The 19,111-nt window shown below is 40.7% G+C and overlaps 1 protein-coding gene across 3 annotated transcripts in view; it reads left to right on the top strand.

Annotated features, from left to right (window-relative positions):
- LOC126236372 (myosin heavy chain, non-muscle) overlaps positions 1-19,111 on the top strand; it is a 295,007-nt gene that overhangs the window by 209,686 nt on the left and 66,210 nt on the right. For 2 of the 3 annotated variants that reach the window (XM_049945617.1, XM_049945619.1), the window contains exons 3-4: positions 11,670-11,797; positions 13,363-13,386. In XM_049945617.1, coding sequence (XP_049801574.1) covers positions 11,670-11,797; positions 13,363-13,386 — 152 coding nt within the window. The remainder of the gene's footprint in view (positions 1-11,669; positions 11,798-13,362; positions 13,387-19,111) is intronic. The other variant, XM_049945618.1, reaches the window with a different exon arrangement.

Genomic DNA, 19,111 nt, shown 5'->3' with positions numbered 1-19,111 from the left:
CTTCCTTAGCAGTAGTTGTTTGTCTGCGCTCGGGGCAACGCAGACATATTCCGCATTTCCTACCCATGTGTGCCTCGCTGATTAATCACAGTTACGCAACGACAGAAGCGTATTCAGATAGAGCAACGATTCATAGCAGCTGTTTTTGCGGAAGGACATATCGCCCCTTATTGACCTTAATGTAAACGTGCCACAGAGTCAACAGGCAAATGGATGTTTCAGGACGGCCGAGGCAGACTTCTGCAGTTGATGTTTGATTTCAGATGAGCTTGGATTCTCAAGTTGCTGTAGTTTGATGACACAGTGGCAGGTGGTAGCGCGTAGTAAAATATAACCACACTGTCGCTCACATACGTGATCTGCCGGAAAAAGAGTGTAATTACGTTCGTAAATAAGTGATTTGAGAAACCATTGTCCCATTTTACAAGAGATTAACAGGAGGCATAATTCCTGGTGCCGCTACCACCACCACCACCACCACCACCATCATCATCATCATCATCATCATCATCATAATCATCATCATCATCTTTGTTTTCCTCGGCGCGATGGCATCTACCAGCAACGTGACACACCGCTCGCCGTGTACGGGCGTGGTTCGAAAAGTACCAGGTTGAGTTTACCGTACTTTCCCGGCCACCATACCCCTCGGATTTAAACCAGTCGAAAATCTGTGGGACCACCCCGATGGGTTCACGCCATGGGTCCCCAACCGAGAAACCTAGCGCAGCCAGCCACGGCTTAATTAGTAGGAAATGCACCCTTGTCGAAAGAAAGAAAATAATGCTATGAAATCCAGTTGCGCCGCTAGATTGGTTACCGGTAGGTTCAATCAACACGCAAGTGTTACGGAAATGCTGCGTGGACTCAAAATAGAAATCCTTGGAGCGAGGAAGACGTTCTTATGGCGAAATACTGTGGATGTTTTGTTGAGAACTGCATTTGCAGCATGTATGACGATGTCCCATACTCCGAGGAGCGTAGGGGACGATGCGGGAGACCCGCACCGCCGTACTAGGCAAGGCCCTAGTGGAGGTGGTTTGCCATTGCCTTCGTCCGACCGTAATGGGGATAAGTGATAATGAAAACGACAAAACAACATCCAGTCATCTCGAAGCAGGAAAAATCGCTGACCTCGCCGGGAACCCGTGCGCAGGAAGCGAGGACGGTACCGCAAGACCACGAGCTGCGGACGCATTTGCAACAGACAACAGCATGTCAAACAGTCGCATACGTAACATCTCTGGTAAGGACCACAAAGGAAAGGTAAATCACGACTTCATACAGAAGCATATACGTTGTCCAGTCACATTAATGTAATCAACTGCCAGATACTTGAATAACCCCCACCTTTTGCAGCGCGGATCACTGCGAAACGTACAGGAAGAGTGTTGGTGAAGTTCCAGAAATTACCAACTCCACGACCGTGGCCAGGTGCCGTAGTTCCTCGGCTGAGGACCCGTAGCTCGAACAGCCCAATCGGGGGTGGTCCCACAGATTCTCGATTTGGTTTAAATTCGGTGAGTTTGATGGCCAGGGGAGTACGGTAAACTTATCCTGACGCTCTCCGAACAGTGGATGTAGACTACGAGACGTGCGACACATCGCATTGTCCTGCTGGTAGATGCCATCGTGCAAAGGGATGGACATGGTATCCAAGCATAGCATCATTCTTGGTTTGATCCACTATGCCTTCCAGAATGACATCATCCAGTAAATGCCACGAAAACAATCCCCAGACCATCGCGTCCCTCCCGGTGGCAGGGTGTTTTCTTTCAGACGTTCCACGCCGACGACCGTGTGTCCGATGGAGCATAAAACGCTCTTTATCTGAAAAGGCCACTCGTCGCCACTTGACGTGCATTTGCGGTATTGTTCTACAAATTCCAGCCTTCCTCACTGATGAACACCAGTCAGCATGGGTGCATGAAGGTCGCAGCTCGTGGTCTAGTGGCTAGCGTTGCTACCTCTGAATCAGGGCGTCCCGGGTTCGATTCCCGGCCGGGTTGGGGATTTTCTCTGCCCGGGGAGTGGGTAATCATCATCATCCTCATCATTCGTGATAGTTACTAGATTGGACCGTAAAAAAAAAAAAAAATTGACTGTGGAAAAATTGGGACGGGCGCTGATGACCGCGCAGTTGAGCGCCCCACAAACCAAAACATGGGTGCGTGAACCAGGCACCAGCTGCGGAGGCCTATTACGCAGAGACGTTCGCTGAATGGTCGGTGGGGAGAGACTGTTGGTAGCCCCCTTGCTTCATCTGAGCCGTCAGTTGCTCAAAAGTTGCTCGTCTGTCCACCCGTGTCATGTATGACGCGTGGTGCAACACAGTTGCCGAAACGCTGATTTTGGATAGCGCTATTTTGACATGCGCGGTATACTTAACACGATGGCACGCGAACAGCTCACAAACTTAGCTGTTTCCTTAGCTGTTGCAGAAATGCTTCCACCCTTGGCCCGAAAATGAATGATCATGCCGTTTTGGGCGTTAGATACATCGCATAAATCGTTCTGTTTCCGCATTACAACTGATGCGCCGGCCGGAGTGGCCGTGCGGTTCTAGGCGCTACAGTCTGGAATTGAGCGACCGCTACGGTCGCAGGTTCGAATCCTGCCTCGGGCATGGATATGTGTGATGTCCTTAGGTTAGTTAGGCTTAATTAGTTCTAAGTTCTAGGGGACTGATGATCTCAGAAGTTAAGTCGCAGAGTGCTCAGAGCCATTTGAACCATTTGAACAACTGATGCACTATTTTCCGCCTGCTCCGTACGCACTGCTAGTGCTGCCATGCGCCGTCTGTGAGTGATTATTGCACGTTGACATGGAACAGACGCGGTGGTCACATTGTGACTGGACCATGAAGGTTACAGACAGATTATTTTCACTCGCTCAGTTTTTTAGTAATACAGGAAAGGGAATGACGCCGTAAGAAGCTCCCTGACAGTCAGTAGCGTTGTTTGCAAGCTTTCAGTTGCGAAGCGTTAACAGTCGGAAACAGTAGCCTTCTGAAGAGTTGTGAGAACACTGAGGCGTTCCATAGAAACGTTTCCAAAATGACGGTACATTATTGGTTGACGTCAGCGCGCGAGGCTGGCTCGCCAAGCCCATTGAAACTGTCAGGGATGAACTTATGCCGACTCAACTGTGACAGCGGTGCAAGGTACTCTCTACTATGCACCATATGGTGACTTGCGGAGTATGTATGTACGCGGGATCTTCAGCAAGTTAGTGACACATGTCGTTCCACGCCAAGACCATCCCGGACGGGGTAGAGCAGTAACTAGCCCACTGGACTCGCTTTCGGGACGACGATGTCTGAAACCCGCGTCTGGCCATCCTGATGTAGGTTTTCCGCGATTTCCCTAAATCGGTTGAGCAAATGCCGGGATGGTTCCTCCAAAAGGCTCCTTCTCCATCCTTCCCAAATCCGAGCTTATGCTCAGTCTCCAATAATCTCATTGTCGACGAGACGTTAACACACATCCGCCTTCTCACACCAAGACCACAACATTACAAGAGTTTCGCATTGTCAGAAGAGAGTACATGTTAAGGGAATCTTACAGATGCAGTTCGGCTGCGGTACGAATAACACGTGCATCACAGTGTGGAATGAAATGCCGCGCGAGCTGGTAACGTTCTAGTTGAAGTACGCGGGACACTAAGATTCCTGTGAGCAAAACGTCTAAATTGTGCTCAGATTCGCCTTGAAATACTCAGTATATGTAGCATTCAGCCGTTGTGAAAGCATGTCAGCAATTTGACAAAGGTCACACACACGTTGGTGACGTTGATAATTTACACAGTCCAACCATCCACAATGCAAACTAAAAGAACATCTGCGGGAAAGAGATTTTCCAATGATGCGGAAGTCCACACAGCTGTTCTAGAATGGCTCCGTGACCGAGAAGCAGATTTGTTATCGGGGAGGAATTGGGCAATCGGTTGGACGTTTCGACCTTTGTTAAGAGTTGGGGACTGTGTTGAAAAATATAGTGTCACATACATTTGTGTCACTTTAAAGTGTAGTGCAGCATTCAGTGGAAGTTTCTTAATCTACATAATGGTAACTTACAGTTATTGAAGTACCGTCATAGAAGCACTTCCAGGTTCACTGCAAAAAGACATCAGGCGAACGCTGGAAATATCAAAACAATCGCGTTTGCCGATTTCTGAAGCGGGTGCAGTTGGCAGAATAAGTAAAGAGTGAAATGGAAAACAGATCCCGGTTTGGGCTCAGGGATAGAGGGCTGACACCAGGTTCTCATCATTTGTCAGGACTGGACGCAGACAAAATGTTTTTCACTTGCAGCAGAAACGTCTTGCTATTAGGCCATTTGCACTACGCATCGGGCGCGATAACGGAATTCCAAACAGTTACTCACCGTGCTAGTATGAGCATCATTCGAACCTAAAAAGTCAGTTCAGGACGCTACGGTCGCAGGTTCGAATCCTGCCTCGGGCATGGATGTGTGTGATGCCTTAGGTTTAAGTAGTTCTAAGTTCTAGGAGACTGATGACCTCAGATGTTAAGTCCCATAGTGCTCAGAGCCATTTTTTTTCAGTTCAGGAGTAAACAGGGTGAGAAGGCACCTTGGTTACCGGTAAGATAATGGGATTCGGGAGGCTTGCGGTTCGAGTAGCTGCTCGACCCCTCGTTTTTTCTTCCCCCTGGTTTTACTATAACGACTAATACAAATTCCGCGATGTATCTTTGGGGAAGGAGAAATATGAAAACCTCTGCCTATTTTCTTACCCGTCCCTGCCAAACCTGGGTCTGTGCGTAGTCTGTAATGGTATCCACATCGAAGAGATATTATAAACCCTAATCTGCTAACTTCCCGTTTCAGAGGCTGAAGAATCAAAGTTTGAAGGGCAAGACAAGCTTTTAAATGTGCAGCAATTCGTACCTTCGCGAGATTGCACTTCATTCAGGTGGAAATCGTAAATAACGTGTCTTAACAGCTGCTCTGCTTCTGTTGAGAGTTATGTTGTGAAATGGATTCGTGAATTGGTACGACTACTTAGGCAGTACGTCAAGTTCTCTTCTACAGGGTTAACCAAAATTCATGCCCCTCGGATGCCACAGCGTGATTCTCTGCTTATCTAACAAAATTTCGTCCCTTGCATACGTATTTTTGGTAGAAATTGGACGTCAAAGAAAGGCAGTATGGCTTCACCTAATCACACGTGCGTCAGACACGTTCACTTAGTGCAATGTAACAGTGCTGCCGAGTTAGAGCAGTGAGTAGAGTTTTGTGTTATAGTCGAGCTAGAGTTCATGTCCAGCTGTATTTTTTTTTTCAACATTTCTACTCTTACATTGTTTGGTATGATGATGTCCTCTTAATCGTTACACAGCGATTATAGCAGATATAATGCAAAACAGCTGCAATTATTTAATAGTTGCATAGAAATGAGAGTAAAGTGAAAGACATGCTGTTACTGATACTGTTTTTAAAATATTACAACGGCCTTGTCAGTGTGGTACAGTGACTGTCGTCAGCGTTAGTTAGCTTAGAGATTGGACGTGGTGAGCCCGGTTTTGCCGACAAAGACCACGTTATCAACAGCTCACTGAGTTTGAACGAGGTCGTGTGATAGAGCTACGAGAAGCTGGTGTTCCTTCTGCGATACTGCAGAGACTTGGCAGGGATGTAGCCACTGTACTTGATTGCCGGCAGCGGTAGTCACGAGAATTTAGGGTCTTAAGACGACCTGCTGCGGGCGACCCTGTGCCACAACCGAGAGGGACGACGGTCTTGTTTGGCATGGGAACCTGGCACATCGTACTCATCTGCAGCAGCAATCTGTGACATAACGAACTGTTATAAATCGGTTACCTCAAGAACAGCTCGGAGCCAGATGCCCTGTAGCGTGCATGCCACTGACCCCCAACCCTGCCATTTGCGACTTCAGTGGTGTCAAGCGAGAGATCAGTGGAGGGTAGATTGGAGGTCTGGTGAAATCTGGTTCTGCCTAGGTGCCAGTGACGACCGCGTGTAGGAGAGGACCTGCAACCGACCGGTCTATGTGCTAAACACACTGGACCTACTCCTTGGAGCTCTCTAGTGATTATCCCGCACACCCTGACTGCAAATTTGTACGTCAGTGTGGTGATTCAGTCTGTTGTGCTGTCACTTACGAATAGCTTTTCAAGGAGTGTTTCCCAACAACGTGTAACACTTGCCCACATACCGCTGTTGTAATCCGACATACTCTACAGTGGCCACTCGGTCGCCAGATCTGTCTCAAGTCGAGCACATATGGGTCATCATAGGGCGAAAATTCCAGCGTCATCCACGACGAGCATTAACAACTATCCTCGTATTGACCGACCGAATGCAACAGAACTCCATCTCTCAAACTGACATGCGGCTTCTGTACGAAACAATGAATGCACGTTTGCATGCTTATATTCAACATTCTGGCGGTTACATCAGTTATTAATGCACCAGCACTTCAGATTTGCAATGGCTTATCTCGCGCTTAGATTAATCTGTGAGCTTGCAATTTTAATCTCTTAAATACGTTACCAAGACAAATGTATTTCCTAAATTTCATTACTGTACATTAATTATTTTTTGGGGTTGCAATTTTCCCGTCAGTGTGTGAAAGATTATTTTTAACTGATTAATGGTGTGCTTCGGGTGTGGCGTCGAGTTGTTACTTCAGTTTTATGCACAGTATTTCGACTACCGACACACATTGGAGTCTACCCACTGAGAACACTGCTGCTACAGGTGCTGCGGATTTGCTATTACGTGTGCTCGCTGCCTAGACTCCAAACAATGTGTGTCGGGCGTCGAGATATTGTGCATAAAACTGAAGCAACAACTCACAGGAACACGCCGAAGTACTTCATTTACCAATCGCGCTGACAAATCCTGAGATATTACATGTTTTTAACTGAGTATTACTCACCTGGAATATTACTGAATTGTCTGACAAATATTTGGTGGTTACAATGAAAAAAAAAAAAACCTGTTACTGTAGGATATGTGAAGAGTGTGTACTATGAATTATCTGGCAGATCAAAATTGGAAAATAAAAATATACACACGGACTCGGAATCTTACTCACAAACTCGAATATGGTAATGCAAAGCTCTGCAAGCAGGACTACACAGCTACTGTCATCAGGTGACAAAAATCGTATGACAGCAGACAAAACGTGCATGGAGGTAGGTGACTAACAGATTGGGGAAGATAGCTGTAAGTATGAGAGAGAGTTTTCAGTAGTTTGGAAGATACTTTAACGTACTAAAACAGAACTACAGTATTGAGGCCAACAACATGATTTTCTTCGATAAAATGGAGGTTTATAGGTAACAAACAACGCTGGTTGTTAACTATATCGTTGTTGTTTTCAGTCCGAAGATTGGTTACATGAAATTCCTCCATGCTACTCTGTTCTGTACAAGTCTCTTCATCTCCGAATGGCTACTGCAATCTAAATCCTTGTGAATCTGTTAGTTGTATTCATCTCTTGGTCTGACTCACGATATTTACTCCCTCCTCCCCCCTCCCCCGCCCTCCCTCACACACTCTTCCTTCCGATATTAAATTGGTGATCCCTTGATGTAACAGAATGAGTTCTACAGCCGATCCCTTCTTTTAGGCAAGTTGTGCCACAAATTTATTTTCTCCTCTGTTCTAATCGGTACTTCATCGTTAATTACGCGATCCTCCCATCCAATCTTCAGCATTTCAAAACAGTTTGTTGTTCATGATTCTCTTACATACACGCTACGTCCAGACAAATAACTTCAGAAAAGACTTTCTAACACTTACGTCCTTTATATTCCATGTTAACAAATATCTGTTCTTCAGAAACGCTTTTCTCGCTATTGTGAATCTACTTTACATTATCTCTACGTCGGCTGTCATCAATTATTTTGCTGCCCAAATAGCAATGACTGGAATTCGACAGTAGGAAAAGGAAGAGAAGGGAAATTAGTGGGCCAATCTGAACTGGGGGAGAAAGGAAAGAAAGAAGCAGCCCTCTGGTAGAATTTTGCACAGAACATAATTCAATCATCGCTGGCACTAGAGGGTGTAAACGTGAAAGAGACCTGGAAACACCGGAAGGTTTCAGATTGATTAAATAATGGTAAGGCAGAGATTCCGGAACCAGATTTTAAATGATGTGACAGGGACAGATGTGTACTCTGGCCACAGTTTATTGGCTACTAACTCAAAAAATAAAAGATAGTAAATTAAGGTGATAGGATCTTGATAAACTGAAAGAACGAGAGATTCCGACAGTTTCAGAGAGCATTAGGCAAAGATTGTCTATAACATAGGATAGGAATAACGTATAAGGCGAATGGATAGCTTTGAGAGACGAAATAATGAAGATAACAGAGGATCAGATAGGTAAAACGACAATATGTAGTTGAAATCCTTGGATATTACTGGAGATATTGAATTTAATTAATAAAAGGAGAAAATATAAAATTGCAGCAAATGAAGCAGGCAAGGAATACAAACGTCTAAAAAATGAGATGCACAAGAAGTGCAAAATGACCAAGGAGGAATCAAGGCCCCCGAAGTAGACAATATTCTGTCAGAACTACTGGTAGCCTTGGGAGCATCTGCCGTGACAGTACTACTTCATCTGGTGTGCAAGATTTATGAGGTGGGCGTAATGCCCCCAGACTTCAAGGCTAATATAATAATTTCAATTCCAAAGAAAGCAGGCGCTGAAAGGTGTGAATATTACTGAACTGTGAGTTTAGTAAGTCATGGTTGGAAAATACTAACACGAATTCTTTACAGAAAGATGAAAAAACTTGATAGAAGCCAACTTTGGGGAAGATCAGTTTGGATTCCAGAGAAATGTGAGAGCACGAGAGACAGTAATGACCCTACAACTTCTCTTAGAGGATAGATTAAGGAAAGGCAAAACTATGTTTATAGCATTTGTAGACGTAGAGAAAGCCTGCACCAACATTGACAGGAGTACTCTTTGAAATTCAGAAGGTTTAAGAGGTAAAATACAGGGAGCGAAAGACTACAACTTGTACAGAAATCAGACGTTATTTGTCGAGGGGTGTGAAAGGGAACCAGTGGTTGAGAAGGGAGTGAGACAGGGTTTGTAGCTTATCCCCAATGTTGTTCAGTGTGTACATTGAGGAAGCAGTAAAGGAAGTCAAAGAAAAATTTGGAGTAGGAATTAAAGTTCAGGGAGAATAAATAAAAACTTTTGAGATTTGCCGATGACATAATAAAATTCCAGTGTCTAAATCGTCGCACAGCTGAAAGATACCCGGAACCTCCTATTACGTAGATACGCACGTACTGAGAAATGTTTAATAATTCATGGCTGTTAATTTTCTACACTCAGTATTATGTATTTTAATCATGTTAAACACATTTTTCAAAGTAGTTCCATGCAGTTGCTGCATTTTTGGCATTTTAATTATATTGTTGGGTTAAAAAAAATCTGGACATCCCTATGGTAGTCTTCAGTTACTTTACTAGGTCCCTTTTTGAGTTGCAGTTATACATCGAACATAAAAAGTGAATTAACACCATAGGTCATGAGGCTGATATTTTCAGATGCAACGAGACTTTGCCAGTGATTTGGAAGTTAAATGTATCATCCAGCTTGTAAGAAATTTGCTAGCTTGCCATGTAATCCTGTTTATGTAAAGAAAACAAGACTTGAATATAGTTATGTTTTTACTGCGATACAAACAAAGCTGGCACACTTAGAATGAACATGTTTCGAATTCCTGTGCTCCCATCAAAATTTAGATTCTCCGTTGTTTTCCAAAATTTCTTAAGGCAAATACCTGGGTTGTTTCCTTGCCCATCATAATCCAGTCAGATTTTGTACAACATCTGTAGTGACATCCAACGTCATCTTCGTTCCTTGATTCGGAGCCCTGTAGTCAGGTATCATTCAGCCCTGCACGCTTGTACCCAGTGCAGATCTCTTCACCTCTGCATAATTGTGACAGACTACATCCACTGTTTGTTCCAGTCAAGCCCTGGTCTCCCTTTAGAAATGTTGGCCACACAGTTCCCTCTGTTACAAAGTCAAGTATTCCTTGATACCTCGAAACATGTTCTATCAACCTGCACTTTCATGTAGTAAAATGTAGCATGAAGCTGCTTAGTCTCCAGTTCGATTCATTAGTTACCAGTACTCAATTGACCCTTCTAATTATCAGTGTTCTTCTGCAAGGTCACATTTGAAAAGCTTCTATTCTTCTCTCTGTTGATGTTCATCCAAATTCCATTTCAATGTAAAAGTTTCAGTGCTTATGAGATTGTCAACAATTTTCCTGCACAGACAGCGAAACTCATCTATTGCTTTTAATTTCTCATTCTCTAATTAGATTCCCTGAGAATCACATAAATTAATTAGACAATACTGAATAATCCTTGTTTTCTTTTGTTTGCATTACCAGATAACATCTAGACTAAATCCACTCCATTTAACTACCCTTCAAAACCATTTGCCACTTTGGCAGAATTACGTCATTGGCAAACCATAAGGTTTTTTCAATTGTCTTTTCACGCTTAGTGCACAATTGCATTGGATTTCTTGGAAGATTTAGTTTTCCAGTGTGAAACATTTTTTAAAGAAAGATAAAAACTTGCTGTTACCTAATTTCGTCTCTCAGGTGCCATCACGACTTTTAAATTTCTCTTTGGTTTCCTTTAATGCTCAAAATTTATACAAACTGTATAACGTGGAGGATAGGCTTCATATTCAACTACTGCCTCCCTTTCAAGTACATCGAATCTCATAATTGAAGTGTGCATTCTGTAAAAGTTTAAGATAACCTACTGATCCAAGCTATACACCTGTAAAACGTATAGTAATTCAGTTTTGATGCAATAATTTAATTACCATTTCTCAGATTAGTGGCCTTCATTGTAGAGATCTACCTTGACTGCCTCATTAGATGGCCCTATAAAACAGTGGTTTAAGTACTGGTCTTAGAATTATATAATAGTTGGTGGTGTAGGAATACTGTAGCTATCAGCTATTTGAAATGCAAATTTTCGCTTAATAGGATGACCATGTATTGAATGAAGTCCTCATTTTTAGCACCTGACAAAATTCTGTGTATAGGCAGTATATGATGTCATTGCATGCAGTGGCGGATACAGAAAAACCTCCAGGAGGGGGTGCTAAAGATTTCTTGTGCTACCTTTACTTTTACCATAGTAAAAAATAAGTCACGTGCAAAGTTTTATTTAAACTGATTATACACATACAGAAGACAATGCCATCTTATGAAGCAAAAAGTTACAATTGTGGTTCTCTTCCTTAAATGATGAATTCCATGCGCCTATTCTTCCTGGCAGATTGGTTAATTACATCGTCAGTAGAACAATCTATGTCAGAGTGAGTGTTCGACAGAGCTAAGCCATTAAGTCGATCCTCCTTCATTGTAACCTTGGCCATGTCTTTGTACACCGCAGTTTTGAAAAACGTTATTCTACTGAAGCAATAGATGCAGGTAGACAAGCAAATATTTTGTACAGCGTGTGCAAAGGAGGATAGTCAGATCTCCACCACTTGAATCTCTGACTGCAGGCTTCATAGTTTTGAATTTGTCATGAAGGTCCATTCTATAGTGCAAAATTCTGCATGTAATAAAGCTTATTCTATAAGAGTGTTTTATATTTTATGTCTTTCTGTTCCAGACCGCGAGGATCAATCAATCCTGTGTACTGGAGAATCTGGTGCTGGCAAGACTGAAAATACGAAGAAGGTGATCCAGTATCTGGCATATGTAGCAGCCTCCAAGCCAAAGAGCTCAGCACCACACACTGTGAGTATGAACTCTGCAAGTGCTGCAAAGGAGCTGAGGAATTGGACTGCCCTGGAAGTTTGTGGTACATTTCGTTGCTGATTGCTGTTTTCAGAGTAGCCGATGAACCCCTGAGAAGTTGGTGTGGTGCTGCATCTTCTTTCTCTATTTACACGATACCATTTATTTGAGAGATCTAGAATTTGGCAATTTTTAAAAATTTTTTATTTCCTTCTGGGAGGTGGCTGAAGGTTTTATTGTGAGAGGTGTCTGACCACCTTGTGCTCACATAGGAGGGGTCTGTGGCCTTTCTTTTACACACATGGGAGGGGTATCTGAAAATAGTAGTTAATGTAGAGTTTTATTGTTTGTTGGACTTGTGCTGCTAAGGAATCTGCAATATCACCTAGAAAGGTGTATGTGGAATGCAGTCCAGAGTCAACTGTTCCACCTCTCTATAAACAGTAATAGTATCAGTTAAATGCAGTACAGAATTTCAGCTTTATGATGATAGACTGTACGTATTTCGTGAATCTGAAGATTTTGCAAATTGAAAGTTTTCTGAAAGTTAAAATGACATTTCCGAGAAGATTGTGTGGGTATTCAAATTAAAAGTGTCAGTGCTAATTTAGTAGTTCTTTTCCAGATGTTTACCAAATTTCAAACAAACATTAGTAATACTATGCTCTCTGCTCCAAGAACAAAGTGTAAAATGACAGACCTTTGTAATGAGAACAGTCACATTTTAAGTTAAAAAAAAAAAAAAAAGACCCTTTCTTTAGCTTTCTTCCAATAAAATACGTGAGCTGTTTTAATGCAAGGCATCTGTTGAGTTTCCCAATACTTTCATTTAGATTGAATGAGAAGTGAAATTTTATATTATGGGGAGTTTGTTTGTCATAGCTCTTGTATTAGAAGCTTCTGCATTGGCAGTAAAACAAAAATAGTTGTTTACATATGTAGTCTTCAAAAAATTCTTTGTGGTGGCAGACTGTCTATCCTATTTTATTTTTGTTTTTTACGTAATTGGTGTATCTAATAGATGCCATTTGCCTTTCTTAGGAAATGAGACAAGAAATAAAAATTGCTTTAGGTGTGGGTATGCTCTCATGAAAGATCATAAAGATTTATGTTGTAATTTTTCTCTACATGTGGTGTTGTGAAAAAGTTTAGAAATATACGTTAAATAAGTTTAGTAACTAATTTCTGTTTAGAATTTAGTAAACTGTGTAACTAGAATTTTAGACATTCTCAGTGTCATTATTATGAGCATTCAATGTACAGCATAGTAAGTGTATAATGTAACAGTAAATTTTAGTACTTTCCAGTCTTGTTCAGAACTGTGGTGAAACATAAAATTTAGTTTCTCAGTAGTTTCTTGCTCACAGAACATTAAATTTTTTTTGGACTGAACAGTAGAGCTTCTTAAAATTAGAAATATATCTTTTCTTTCTTAGTTTGCTTAGTATTTCTGTCTAAAATATAAAATAAATAATGGACATGTAGAGCATCTTGCATGTTTCCAATTGGAATAGTGACTGCATGTGTACGATGTTTCTGTTGCATACGGCTGCTGCATGCGGCAGGTCCCGAGCCCAGCACTCATCATTGTAAGTACTGTGTTTTGTCTCTGGTGTCTCTTCAATAATTTTCGCATCTGACATTAATTCAACAAAAATGATATGTAGATAGTAATTGGTTTACTAGATAGTAATTGGTTGAGAAAGAGTCCCTTAATGTGTCAGATGGTTTTTTAAAGGTAGAAATACGTACAGTTTCCTGTCTGCTTTTGACGATGGCTTGTATTGTGTGCTAATTGTTTCCGGATTCTCAGAAAGTACCCAGATGTTAAAAAATTTTGAGGGGTACTTTAGTATGTGGCTCTTGTACATATTCTTTGCTTGTAGCATGCTTTATGGGTTACAAAAATTTGTATTGGAATAAGTAAACAGTATCTTTTGAAACTGTGCAGCTGTACTTCAAGCACTGAAACATTGCATTTACATTTGTCTTGAAACATAGTCCATATCCTAGTTCCAAAGAATAATACAGAGTGAAAACTAATTTGAAAGTATGGCACTCCATAACAGGAATCTGAAATGAACACATCAACAACATAAATGCAACCCTCCAGTACTCACCAACCACTTGCATCAAAAAGCTACAGGTTTTGTTGCCTAACAGTAAACTTGCCCACATAGTGTTCACTATAGAAACACAGTGCACGGTGAGCCACAAGAAGGAGAGGTTGGGGGACGGGAGGGGGAATCGGTCATGTCACATAGCGACAGTGGATGTACATTTTGAATGTTTCATTCCATTATTATAAATAGGTATAGTAATGTGTGATCCACAGAAAGTGTTGGGCATGAATTGCAGATATGCAGCTGTGAGTAATATAGCAGCAATCAATTTTTATCAATTTGTGGGTTGGCAGTGTAATAGGAGATAAAGGTCTAGCTGGTTGATATGAAAAATACAAAGTTCATGGCATCAGTCCTACATTGAATGCAATGTTCCCAATGTAATAATTTCTTCCAGCATCTGAGTCACTGTTTCTTTAAAACACACAAATAATGAGGATAAATGACATACAGGGGAATTATGCAGGCCAATCAGATGTGCTTCTCAGAATGTACTTTTGTTCTGCAGTGGAGTGTGCACTGATTTGAAACCTTGTGGTAGATTCCCTGTATGCAGGACTGGGATTTGAACCTGAGACCTTTGACTTTCACTAGCAAATGCTCTACTGACTGAGTTGTTCAAGCACAAATCACAAGTGCCATCACACCCTTACTTCCTCCAAGATCTCATCTCCTACCTTTCAAACTTCAGAGAAGTTCTTCTGTGTACCTTGGCTGGATTAGCATTTCTGGAAGAAGGGTTATTATGGAAAAATGGCTTAGTTACTGCCTAGGAGATTGTTAGTCATGGTCCAGTACACAGTTTTAAAGTGTGCTTCTGTTAGATGATGTGAGCATTTGTTGGCATAATTCATTCCAGCCATCTTGAACTTTACTTCCAAGTTAAAGATAATGTCTTCTTAGACAATATTGTACTGTTGATATCATGGAAATGAAAAATGTTCTCGAAGGATTTATGTTCTTGTTTTTGAAGGCTTTGCCAAATTTACTACTGAATGCATTTTAAATGAGGACAGAACTCTTCTCCAAATACAGTTGCACTCTGCCCCTAAGTGTTACTATGCTATTGTAGTTTAAAATGACCATTAAATTTGCTAAATGCTATTACATTGGTTCATAGAAGAAAAGTGTTTGATATTGTGCAGTGTTAACAAAGGGTATGTGAATTGGACAGATAAATATTTTGTGTATTTTCATATTAAATTGATGCACAGCTAACGTGTTGCATGTAGTCTCTTATATAGAAAATCATTATAGTTGATGGAACCAACTTTTAATCAACTTTATCAAACTGGACAATATCGTAAATGATCCCACAAAATGATTGGTCTAAATGATAGTTGGAGTCAGTTACATTCACCCTTTTGTTTTCAATTTAGAAATTTGCGGCAAGAACTGCTTATAATGTTGTTCGACACTGTTGTTCAAGGGAATTAGCAAAGTGGTGTTACGTTGAGGTAAGCCCCCAAAAACATTTCTTGCCACATGCCTGTCTGTGAATTCAAAGTGAGGAGAGAATGAACAAATAAGCCTTATGAAACTAAAATTATTTTACTTTGAGGTTTCTTGGCATTTGTATATCACTCTGTGCTACAGACATTGCTGCGGAAACTTCACTAACCCGGGAGTGTTCTTCTGACAAAATGCTGCAAGTTACAGATGGCTCCAAATATACTCATTTCATATCAGCAGGTACTGCAGGCAATTCCATTTAGTTGATTTATGCCTCATGGAGGCTTTGCGTTTATTGTGGACTGGTGCTACTAATGATACAAAAGCAGCTTAAAATGTACTGGCACAATAATGACAGAATGAAGTAAGTAAGACCAACTACGGAGCCTCCAGAATTTCAGGACACTTAAGAAAGACGGGTGGGATTTGCAGACACATCAGACTTCGATTTAGGCCTTAGTATGTGCAGAAGAATGTCAGGATGTTGGATGACATCTCAGTGTCTGGAAGACGGAACCTTATCCGCCCATAAACTGCTGGCTGGTTGGGATAGCTGTTGTCTGGAACAATTGAACTAAGCAGATTTTTAGAACAGGGGTCTCTAAAGTACATTGACAAAAAAAGAATAATCAGTTGTGCCCCTCCAAGGTATGTCTTTGTTATTTGTGGGGACTAGTTGTTTTCTCACCAATCACAGCTGCACACCCATTCTTGTATTACTCCTCTGTCTCTGTGCAGCTATTCTACCAGTTTCTGGTGTGACCAAACCAAACTACCTGTTGCTTGTTGGGATGATCTTGGTCATAGCACATAGTCTTAAAAATACAGGTTGTTCTTATGGTTTCCTGTGTGGTTTGGTGTCAGGGGATGCTTGCTCATGTTAATTGCTTAGCCATGTTAAGTTTTCTGCTGGTCACAGTAATCATTTTCAAATGGTCACCTGAATCCCAAGTTTGTCAGCATGTTGTGAAATTCATTTCTCATTTGCTGGATAAAATTTCTGTTTATTGTTTAGTTGGGTCATGAGTTTACAATTCAATTACCTTGAGATCTGGTGAAGTTTTCGGTATACAGGTGATTTTTGGGATCACAGTCAATTCGCTAGATTGTATATTTTTAACCTAAGGGTTCACAAAAATTATACAGTATATTCTTAGAATTGTTGCACTTGAATTTGGGTTTAGAACAAACAACTTCATGATTATGACGATGATGACAGCAATTCCAGTGTTCCCATTTGTTTGCTCACAATGTGAAAACCATGCATTGTGAGTGATTCACTCTGTGCTAAATTAAAGAAGACTATATTAAGTATAATTTTCATCTGAATGAATGCATGTAATTAGTGCACTTGAACTGCATTTGTTTATTGAAATGACAAAGTCTGTAATTGTACCTTGGTGTTGCAAAATCAGTACTAATATTCAACACATCCTCTATTTTTGTAATAAATGATAATTCGTGCCTTCTTAGAGGACTAATACTTCATACGTTAGATTGGTTTCTCTGTACACTATTTAAAAAATTAAAAACTGCTCAAACATAATGGGGCATTGCAGTAAGTTTGGGGGATGAAGTACTGTATGCAACTGAATGTTTATACAGACTGTTTGGATGGAAGATATCCAACATAAATTAACTATTTATTTTATGGTTTAAAGTTTATAATGTTGCAAAAGATCTCTGCTAAAGTTTTTTCCTGAATGAATATGAAACCCCATTGTGGAATGACAAAGTTTCATATTTCAACTTGTTCCCATATAGCCTGGAGCACGTTTGGTGTAGCTGTTTCCATTGAATCCCATGTATGGTCTTTCAAGTACTGAAGACTGTAGATTGTCACCTGATAGACAGTGTTTCACATAACCCAATAAGCAAGAAATCAGTCTAATGGATCTAATGGACAGGGTAAGCAGCAATCTGTGGCTGCTTGCTCATCATTCTGTGGTATAGGGAAGGTGTCATTGTTGAGTGAACGTAGGAAGATTCAAGATGACTTAGGTATCAGACAAAATTTCTAATTGACATGACAAACAACAGGTTGGTCTAAATGTAGAGAAATAAAAGTTAGTTCAGATGAGTAGGGGGGGGGATCCTGTAATGTTCGAATACAGCATCACTAGCCTGCTGCTTGATACAATCATGTTGATTAAATATCTTAGTATAATGTCGCAAAGTGATATGAAATGGAATGAGCACATATGGATGGTACTATGTAAGGTGAAATATCGACTTTCGTTTTTTGGGTAAATTTTAGGAAATTGTGGTTTACCTATAAAGGTGGCATTGTATAGAACACTAGTGTGACATATTCTTGAGTACTGTTAGTGTTTGGGATCCCCACCAGGTTGGAGTATAGGAAGACATTGAAGCCTTCAGAAGTGTGCAGCTAAATTTTTTTACCAGTAGATCCGATCATGATGTGAGTGTTAAAGAGAAGCTTTGTGAATTCAAATAGGAATCCCTGGAGAGAAAAAGATGTTTTTTTTTTTTTTCCATGGAACTCCATTGAGAAAATTTAGAGAACATTACATTTGAAGCAGACTGCAGAATGATTCTGCTGCTGCTAACATACATCTCACACAAGGACCACAAAGATAAGAGAAATTAGAGTTTGTGTGGAGGCATACAGCTAATGGTTTGTCCCTGGCTCTAACTTTGTGTGTGGAACAGTGAAAGGAATAACTACTAATGGTACAAGATACGTTGTACCACACATCATACGGTAGTTTGAAGATAATGTATGTGGGTGTTGCACATTGGTTGAAACCTTGAACCATATAGTTTAGACAATTACAACTGCTATCTGTGCTGTTTGAAGATCTTCCTCTTCATGTGAAGAAAATTGTGCGCCAGTATACCCATTACCCAGTAATATTTTAGCATTTACTACTGAAGTGTACAATTGGCACATACAATCATACTTGTAACCACCAACCCATATACATTAAGAAACTAGCATTCACTTTTTTTAAAAAAAGGTCACCTTCTGTCTTGTTCATTAATTTGTTCAAAGAAATTGACAGTCCTCATCACTATTTTCAAGGAAAAAAGGTATCAGCACAAGTATCTGGAGTTTTTTTCAACCCTGAAAAGAATGTATTGCTATGTCTTCATTCTGCAGTCAACTATGGTGGTTTTTCAAGTACAAAAGGGAATTCTGTAAGGCAGTAGGTACTGATTCAGAAACTGGTTGAAATGTTCATCCAATATGCCATGCAGTTCCTCAGCTAGTTCTTGTAAATTTTTATTTGCTTTAATTCTCCATACACTTTGTATCAAATGACTTAGCCTTGGAAAATTGACTTTTGTCATGCAGCAACTACCCCTGTATTACCAGGCCACACAGAACTACTAGTTTTGATTGAAATAACAGATAAAGGGCAGTGTAACTGTTGGACCTGATGTCAGTGTGGAACCCTCTTTTATATGGGCAGCTTACAACTTTTTATTTTTTTAATATATATTATCTGTGACATTTTTAGTAAACTGTTACTGGTAGTTTCTAGTAACCTGTTACTGGTAGTTTTTCCTTGAGATGAATGCCCTTCCCATCCTTCATTGTCAAACTTGTTTTTCAAAATGTTTGAAGCCTTTTTTATTTCACTTCAGTCATTGCACTTCAACTCTCCAAAGCACTGTCACAAATAACACACATCTAACCCCATTTTTTCAAAACATCTTTCAAAACAAGCAAACTGCTGCACAGAAGGTAAAGGCTAATGAGGCCTTGTGAAAG

This window comes from Schistocerca nitens, chromosome 2 (assembly GCF_023898315.1).
Source record: "Schistocerca nitens isolate TAMUIC-IGC-003100 chromosome 2, iqSchNite1.1, whole genome shotgun sequence".
NCBI classification, from domain to species: Eukaryota; Metazoa; Arthropoda; class Insecta; order Orthoptera; family Acrididae; genus Schistocerca; species Schistocerca nitens.
This window is presented reverse-complemented; position numbering and strand designations above follow the sequence as displayed.